This window comes from Halyomorpha halys, unplaced genomic scaffold (genome assembly GCF_000696795.3).
Source record: "Halyomorpha halys isolate HHAL.00 unplaced genomic scaffold, Hhal_1.1 Scaffold10.1, whole genome shotgun sequence".
NCBI lineage: Eukaryota > Metazoa > Arthropoda > Insecta > Hemiptera > Pentatomidae > Halyomorpha > Halyomorpha halys.
This window is the reverse complement of record NW_027107501.1, coordinates 287,319-297,327: the sequence shown is the minus strand read 5'-3', so window position 1 is coordinate 297,327 and position 10,009 is coordinate 287,319. Positions and strand designations below refer to the sequence as shown.

The window sequence follows — 10,009 nt, the reverse complement described above, 5'->3', positions numbered from 1 at the left end:
CATGGTTTTTTTGGGTTTTTTTTTTTTATTAGGTAAGTTAAGTTAGCGAAGTTAAATATTACATGGTGATAACTAAAAACTTTTTTATATAACAGAGAGAGTGTTCAATTCGCTGAGAAAGTAAAATAAAATCTTACATGTCATCACTAAATCTTTTTTATATAATAAACATGTCATAATTATTTAATACTTTCAGACTGAAGAGCCCAGCACACGATGCTCGCTGGAAGGAAGTTAGCGAAGAGATCGAACGCACTGGAACATACGAGCTTACAGAGACCGAATTAGTCTGGGGAGCGAAGCAGGCTTGGAGGAACGCGGCTCGATGTATCGGAAGGATACAATGGGCCAAGCTACAGGTATACATTTTTATTATATTCCTATAGTTAACTTATTCGTCTTAAAACTAATTTATATTCCTCAGTAACGAGCAGAAAGTAATTTTAATTATAATTACTTTCGGATTAGCGTAATTTGAAATGGCAGAAATAAAATTACATTTAGAAGATGTGAGTGAAGGAAGGAGTATTGAAAATAAGCAAAGCAAAATTATCTATTTTTTTTTTTAATTTCATATATCTACTTTATCCAGTCATCTCTTTACTTGAACCAAAGCAATGGCAAATACTAATTACTTTTTCCTACACTGATATTTATTATATCATTATAATATGTTTTTTGCCTGTATGCTAAACAATTGTAATTTTAAATTTATTTAAATGTTAAGTTTATTGATGTGAAGGAACTGGTAGAAATACGTTATAACTACATTTTTTGTGATTTTGACCCAATATTGTATCCTTATATCTTAGATACAGAATAAAATAGTGTATACTACCTAACAGAAAAATATCCTAAACACCTAGTGTTAATAAAATATAATTTCAGTTTAAGAGAACTAAGTGAATGTTAATTTTCTTCGGGAAAATTTTGAAAAATGGATTTTTAAATGTTTGTAAATTTTCCATCAATAAGCGTCTGTAATAGACCAAAAAAAAAAAATTAACATCTCTAATACTACAGTCCGAAGAAAAAATATTCACAAATTGCTCCCAATATACAGTACTAATGTAAGACTTGTAAAAAAAGGTGCTTAGTGCATTAATATAAAAGAGGAAAAACTGTCTTACGCCAGCTCAGTCTCTTGGATTTCCCTGAGATAGAGATAACTAAAGGTTTCCTTTAGGTACACACCTTTAACTTCTTTAGTGAAATTATCTTTTTATAAGCATTCCTTTACTTTTTCCTTTGCTAAGAAAGCTATGGTTTCTTAGGAATTTCTCTAAATAAAATAAGCATTTATTAAGGAAAACTAAAGAATAGCAATTATAGAAAACCTTAAGTACGGTTTCCCTTAAAAACATTCATAAATATTTCGCTTTATCTCTACTTTCATTGAGAACTGCGCAGGTTTACCAACTGAAAAGTCTGTTGGCATACAGACCTGTGAGAATATGGCAACGGCTGATAAAGGAGCTGGATGAGAGATCTTTCGTGAATTATGGAACTACCATCAAGACTTAGAAGTCGTGCTGTCAAGTTTCGCCCTTAATCATGCCATAACGATATTGTTGAAATTTCTTAAACAGCAGGGAAAGAAGAAGTAAATTTAAAACAAAACTACTGATCAAATGAATGGGAATTTTAATAACATTTTTTTCGCAAAGTAGTTCTCCTTCCTCTTTTGCTGACACAACAGGCTCATGAAGCTGCCCTTGGCCTGGTCAACGGCCACCAACCATCTTTCTCTATCTTCTGTAAGGGTAACTGGGATCCTCGGTTATCGCAGATCCTGCCCCACAGCATCCTTCCATCGGCCCTTCGGCCTACCACGTTGCCGCACACCATCCGGAACGTAACTGTACAGTTTATGAGCCACTCTTTCCTCGCTCATCCTTATTACCTGGCCAAGCCATTTAAGCCTCTCTATCCTGATGTACGAGGGGATGCTACATTCCTTGTAGAGCCCAAAAAGTTTACCATTTTTCCTTCTTCGCCAATTACCAATCTCGCATACGGGCCCTAAGATTCTCCTCGGAATTACTCTTTCAAACCTGTCCAGTAGGTTAATGCTTTTATTGCTCAGGTCCACGTTTCTCCACCGTATGTGACGATTGGCCTTATCAATGTTTGGTACTGGGTGAACTTGGTGGTATGGTTAACAAGTTTGCTTTTGTTTAGCCTTAAAACGAAAAAATTGGCCCTATTTCGAGCAGCAATTCTGCTTTTAACTTCTTCTTCTTTATCCTGGTTCTCATTGATAACAGAGCCAAGGCGACTCTGCCTCTGGTCCAGTGGCTTCTTACCCAACAGCATAATCTTGGTTTTTTCCCCATTAATATGCAGGCTCATCCATTTTACTTCGACGTCCATCGCTTCGAATGTAGTGAAAGGTGTTACTTTACATTAGGTAATATTTAAAAACTGTCAAAAGTGAAATAATAGTTTAAAAATAACTAAATCCTTAATAGCTAATTATTTCTAAAACTTTTACTGTCGCTCTTGTCTCATATTTTTTATCATTAATCAATGATTTACCATTCCATTTATATTGTGAAGAGAGAAGGTAGTTAATTCCTTCGAATCACTCTTATCTGCATGGCTCTTTACGCATATTATTGTCTCATAATAATACTTAAGATAATTTAACATTTTTTTCGTTCGTCTTAATTATTCGATAGCGATTAAATTTATATATGAAACATTTCCACTAAGCTATACTGAGGTAATGCGATCTATAAATACATACACCGAAATCGACTCGTGGCGTACGTGTTTCGGTTCCAACGAATACGGTCTGTGTTCTTTCCAAGAGGAAGGACGCAGATTATGATTGGCAGCTGGCTTGAGTTTTCTTTGAAAGCAGTAACTATCGTGCCACTTGGAATATTGATGACAGAGAACGGAGAGGACGTAAGCTAAAAGTTTTCCTATCCGATCTTACAGTTGTCATATCTAGTGAGTGCTAACTTGACAGGTTGTGCGATGAAATATGTTTTAATCTACTACGATGAAGTATTTATATTTGACAGGAGGTTTAATATAAGGAGATGTTAAGGGGTGTGGTCAGTGGATTAATGAATACATTTAGATGAAACTAATTTTATTTTATTTTTACCGACGTTTCAGCCCAAATTTGAGACCTTCATCGGGACTATAAAAAAAAGAACCAGAATAGGAATTATAATAGAATAAAAAATGATAAAACAGTATAATAAGAAATTAAAAAGATAACAAACAATAATATAATAAGGTAACGTGTAATATTGGATTCGTAAGAATTTATACTAGAATATAAAATAACATTAAAGATACTAAAATATGAAAGAAAAGAAAAATATTATTAAAAATCAAACAGTGTACTATATAAATAATAATGAAATTGAATTTCTTATTTAACACCACGAGTTCTGTTTAAAATTTGACCTTTGGATTCCATTAAAATCATCGAATTCCTCTCCTATTGAAACCTTGCAATCGAAAATCCTTTATTCTCCTCACTTTGTCACAAATACAATCATCCATAATGACCTGAATGATCCCTATTTTGTAGATTTCACCAAAACTAGTTAATAATCCTTCCATTATAAAGTTCCTAATCAACTTGTTTATAACCTTTCTTCCTCCAATATAATATTTCATAATCCTCCTAGGCGTCTGAAAAGAAGATGGCCTCCAGACCATTCTCTAGGAATATTATTGGAGTTCCATTGATGGATAGATTCTTAATAAGACTGTATCATACCGTTGTAATACAATTCAAATATCATTTACTAGTTTTATATTTATTTAATAAATTTAAAAAATAAATCAATGAGGAATTTGAGAAGGCAAACTATACCACAAGAAGCATAAAAATGTACGAATAAAGTAACAAGAAAAAGAAGTAATATACAAAGTTATATAAGCCAAAAAAGGTTTAAGTAGTAAAACTAAAAATTATAATTAGAGATGAGCTGTAGGATCTTACGTATTTAAGAAAATTTGTAATAACTTTTAATTATTTGTATTCATTACTCCGTTAACCGCACCCCCCCCTCCTGGGACATCCTATATCCTCATATTTAATCTACAATGAATGTTTGCACAGTGCGTAATTGGCAAAGCATTTATGCTGAAATCTCTGAAAAGCCTTGTCGACAACTGTTAGGTCCTATTCTCGATTATTTTTTTTATATTATTTTTTTTAAATATAGATAACAAATTTTATCCGAATTCTTATACCTAACCTTATAATGCCAAAAGGCAATCCAAGGTATCCTTAACACCCTGCTATACATATAGCATACCTCCTATATGTATGTACCAGATATTCCATAACATCATTACAGGAGGGTATGAAAAAAAAAAAAAAAAGAAAGAAATATCTGAATTCTAAACTATATATGTTTTTCCACAATTGATTCAGTGACAGTTATTTAAATAAAAAAAAATGTCCCGCTACAACCCAAGAGACAGGGGTTCAGAACTTTGTAAAGAAGTATTGTTTCTTGAATAACTGATGTTCAAGGAGACGATCTGATCAAGATGACCCTCAAGTTATTTCGTCAATTAAGGGTACCCACTTTATAGAGACTGAGTAAGCTCAGCAGGGCTCCCGAACCCACAGGGTTGACTCACAGAAAACCAATAATGCCCTGTCTGATTCGAATCCGAGTCCAAAAGATCGTAGTAAAGCGCCTTAGTTGGCTACCCAGCTCCCTAAACTTAATTAAATTATATAATTTTTTTGATTAATTTGAAATTTTAGATTGAAATATTAAAAAAACCCATTATAAAAATCAGTTTTTTTTCTGTATTAGGTATTATATATTCGGGAGAAGGGATTATGTCGCATTATGGATATTTGCAGGAGGTGAATTGTTTAATCCCGACCTGGGCATGACAAGAATACTGATTAGCTACTACAACCTGTACAACATGCATGTCTTGCGGTCAATTTCAGCCAACATAATCCCGCTCAGATTTTCAAAATAAGTGCTAAATTAGCAAGACGTGCATTTTAAATGAATACGAGGACGTCAGTTCCTCCAGGTACTTCCTGACAAGCGAAATTAGGAAAGCTTTTGGCATCCATGCAAGAAATGAAAAAAAAACTTTTTTGAGAATCGATAATTTTTTCTCGTATATATTGCGTAAGACTTTTCTTAAAGGACACCCCTACATAATGGGAACCTCTACAAACGGACAATCTTATTATGGTACATATTTAATGCGCTCGAACCCCTTCACTCCGAGCGTGTACACAAATTTTATTCTGCATTAGCAATTTTCACTTCTCTGTAACGGAGACAAGTCCGTTAGTTATTATAAAATAAGAAAGTACACACTCACGAATCTAGAACTAAATTTTGTTGGGCACTTATTTTTTGAAAAATTTACATTAGTTTTAAAAACGATCATAAGCCCAGACAAAAATCTTCTGTTTAAAAAAATAATCATACTATTTTTTTTTTTTTTTAGATTTTAAATTATGATTATTTTAATTTCTTTCTTCTTCTTTTTTCTTTCTTTTCCTACAACTTTTTCGTGAATCTAACGCTGTACTATCATGTTACACCCAAGATAAATCAACAGATTCTGTTTAGGTATGGAAACACAGTTTTACGATGTTATAAAATCATAATCTGGTTAATATATTACTGTATTTTATTTCTTATATTATTCAAATTTTACACTAGCATATTTAACATAAATTAAAAATTTTCCCATTTAGTTTGTAATCCTGAGAAATGATATGATAATTACCGAACGGTAATGTAAATCATAATGCCATGATACAGGCAATAAAATAAATTTTGGCATGTACACATATATATATATATATTGAGAGTTCCAGGTCTAAACCGTTGTTTAGCGGTACCTCAAGTAAATCAAAACCAACTTTGACCGATTTGTGCAATTTTTTTTGGTTTTATTTTTATGCCGTTGTAGGCGAGTGTGTTAAGGAGTCATCTTAGTAACCTTGAATCTGCAGCGGCGCTGGTTCAATCAATTGGGTGGACCTTTTATTACTTATTGGACTTTAATTTCGTGGCAGCCCCAAACTCGATGTTCTCATTCCTGCTAGAAGAGGGTGGAAGCCTGTTGGTTAACCCCTTCCCACGTATGTCAGAATGGCCAGAAAAAACAGGAACAAGAAATAGGACTTTTTTCGGTGTTGATGAAGCGTGTATCTTTTTTAGTAGGCTCATGTCCAAGAAAATATTTTCTTTTTAAAAACAGGTCTTTATCTTCTTTTATTAAATTCTGTTGGTCATTTGATATTTATTTTATACAATTTTATTATTTTTTCATTAAAAATTATATTCCTCTGTTTTTTAACATAACTGCTTTAATTTAAGTACTAATTCCCAAATCGGAATTAAATTCAAAATATGAATATTAATGCTTTTATCGTAAATTAACTGAGAATCCCATGTACCTACTAATAATCTTCAGAAAATGAATTGTTTTATAATTCATATTACAATGAAACTGGTCACGAAGCTGAAGAAAGAATCTGGAAAAAATAAAAAAATAACTCATTCCCTATCAGAAAAAGCTATATTTCATAATCGGAAAGAAATAGCAGCCAACTGTCCTGAATTCTAATGGGGGGGGGGATAAGGTTGGGATGAAAGGAGAAAATCCCCCATAAACTGATGACTTCCATGTCTTTTTTTTTATCCTTTGGTATAGATATTATTAGTGTATTATTACCAATATTTGTTCAAAGAAGAAATACTTACGTATTCAGTTAGGCGAAAGTTGTAGTTCTGGAAAAATTCCTAAGTAGTATTTCTCATAAAGAAGACGCTTAGTGTTTTTATTTTACTTTATTATTTCAGTCTTAACGGTCCATGACGAATTGCCTATTCCGTGTTTATTTTTTTAGGGTGGGGGGGGAGGAGCATGGTTCAAAACTTTACAAAAATATCACAGATATTTATAATACTTAATTTTTCGACAAACAAGTTATGAATGATCATCAAAAGATTACTGTGTTACAGATAACTACGTTAAATATTAGACTCTTTACTCTTATTAATTATGAGTTTATTAATATCTAATAAACAATAAACATTGTTTGCTCTTTATTACATAAACAATAAATATTGCAAATAAAAATTGGCCTAAATTTCTTGCCTTCATCAGGGCTAAAAACAAAACGAGATAGCAGTTCATGATGGAATGATTTTTTTTTTTGAATTTTTGTAAAAATAAAAGTTTTCATTCTATCATGGCTATTATTTCGTTTTGTTTTTGGCCCTGAAATTTATTTCGAAACGTAGGCAAATAAGTTTCACTAGTTTGTGTTTATTAGTACCCCACTCAACACACCCTCAATCATATTCTCATAATGTATTCGTTTAGAAAATTATTCTAATCTAATTTCAATTATTTCTTTTTGAAAAATTGTTACCTTTGATATTTCAGTTTTGTTAAATAATTTCTCCCGAATTTCCATCGAATTTATTAGTTTTTAAAATAAATTTGACTGTTTAAACTTTAGAACTTTAAAATTTTTATAATAATACATGTTTTGTATAATTTTAAAAATATTACTCCCAATATTATTATCCCAAACCACAAGATAAGTAAGTCTTACCACAATCCTCCCAGCCAACGTTTTGGCCTGCTCCTTGGATGCTTACTCCTTGGTTCAGTGCTTATTAACATTTTGGGGATTGGTTCCTTACAGTCCCCTAAAACCTTATATGCTCATCTTACTTCCTGCAATTCTATCACCTGAATAATAATTTAACTATGGCATATGTGAAAACGATGATTAATTTATTGCATATTTTCATTTTTATCAATTAGATATTTTTTATTTGAATTACAAAAATTTCTAGTCTTGATTTTTATTCAAAAGTTTTTTAATAATTAAATAATTTTAATAATTAAAGGCTTCATAAATACAGAGGTTCATTAATTAAACTAATACTGATAAGGTCAACAATCTATCAAAAAGATGATATATCCTAAGTCCATTAACATATCTTATACATATCCTTGAATATAGTCAGTTTTACACTTAGAACTATTTTGATTTAATTTTTTGTTTGTTAAAGGTATTTGACTGTAGGAATGTTACAACCACAACTGGAATGTTTGAGGCCATTTGTGAGCACATGAAGTACAGTACCAATAAAGGAAACATTAGGTTTGTAAAACTAAAACATTCCCTCATCATTGATATTTTATTGTTCCTTGTTAATGAAACAAACAATTGTCTTTATGTTCTTTATATGTTTCATCATAAATTCTTTTAATTTTTTATTCATTTGGAAGTTATATTCATTTATTAATACAAACAACCCATTTATTATACCCAAAATTACTACAAATAAATTTAATGAACTCATTAAGTGTTGAAACTCATGTTCCCTTTTAAACAGTATGTCTTGTCTTAGTATCTATTTTTTTGCTGAGGTCAACAATTTTAGTAATTTATAATTTATAAGCATAATTTTTTGAGGGAATGTGACACTGTCCGTATTCAATTATGTTTGCCAAATCATATCTTATCTCAAGCTCATCATATACTTAAGAATAACTTAAATTTTCAAGAAACATTCAAAATGAATATAAAATATCTATTAGAAAATAAAGGAGAATTGTTGATACACAAAGGCAAAATTTTTTTTTTCTTGTAAAATATAGGTATATTATTTTTAATTAGTTCATAACTTTATTAAATATTGCCCATATTTATGTTGGTGTGAATGTTTTTTTTTTTTTTTATATTTTGAGAATGAGTAATGAAACAAATGATTTTTCAGGTCTGCTATAACTATATTTCCCCAGCGAACAGACACGAAACATGACTTTAGAATTTGGAACCAACAGCTTATTGCATATGCTGGCTACCAAAATAAAGATGGCACTGTCACAGGAGATCCTAATTATGTAGAATTCACTGAAGTAATTCCTAATTCATTATTTTACTTTATATATTTAGTGTAGAGTTGAATCTTTAATTTTTTTTCTCTTAAAAGTTGTGCATGAAACTTGGATGGCAAGGAAAAGGAACGAGATTCGATGTCTTGCCTCTTGTGTTATCAGCCAATGGGGAAGACCCTGATTATTTTGAGATACCATCAGAACTTGTTTTAGAAGTACCTATAACTCACCCAACGTAAGTAGATTGTTCGTAAAAAGAATTTTTCTAATTACCATAGTAACATAAATCATTAGTAAATGGAAATGTTAATGTTCTTTTTGTTTTATCATTATATATTAAATTCAATAATTAGTTTTATAGCTTGGGGAAAGACTTTTTTTTTCTAAGAAAGAAAGTTTTCTAAATTATATTATTTTATAAAGAATTTCCTTTTAAAGATAACAATCATAATATTTTTCTCTTCCAGACACGAATGGTTCTCAGAGCTGAATTTGAAGTGGTTTGCATTACCAGCTGTTTCTGGAATGATGTTTGATTGCGGAGGACTTCAGTTTACCGCAGCACCTTTTAACGGATGGTATATGTCAACTGAAATCGCTTGTAGGAACTTCTGTGATGTTCATAGATACAATATTATTGAGGTAATGACCATAAAAATTAATCTTTAGAATATTTTAATTAAATGCTTTAGTACAATTGTTTAACTTATTATTGAATACTTGGTAAAAAAAAACAACTAAAAATCGATGTGCAGTAATATTCATGTTTATGATGATTTTTTAAATTCTAGAACAGATTTATTTCAATAATTCTTAAGTTTATGTTGCAAATATCTCACAATATCTTCTTTTTTTAACACTTGACTTAATTTTGTTAAAATTTGTGACCACTTTTGGCCAAATTGTTCCTTCTTCTTAAGGGGGGAAAAACAGGCATTTTTAGAGATATATATTTTACATTTAGATTTTATTTTTTATTAAACTAAAATCTTTTGAATGAAACTTATGATATTACAGCAAAATTTATTGCTACTTTTAAAAATTTAAGAACAGGACTAAATAAAAGAGATAAGAATCAAACTTTAATTAAAATTAATTCTAATTGTGCAAGAAGGTAGTT

General features: G+C 30.7%; 1 protein-coding gene across 1 annotated transcript in view; it reads left to right on the top strand.

Moving 5' to 3' along the window:
- Nos (Nitric oxide synthase) overlaps nt 1-10,009 on the top strand; it is a gene marked incomplete in the record, with an annotated part of 116,843 nt that overhangs the window by 92,101 nt on the left and 14,733 nt on the right. The window contains 5 exon segments of the mRNA XM_067045864.1: nt 197-359; nt 8,058-8,149; nt 8,769-8,910; nt 8,985-9,124; nt 9,357-9,531. Of these exon segments, the coding sequence (XP_066901965.1) occupies nt 197-359; nt 8,058-8,149; nt 8,769-8,910; nt 8,985-9,124; nt 9,357-9,531 (712 nt within the window).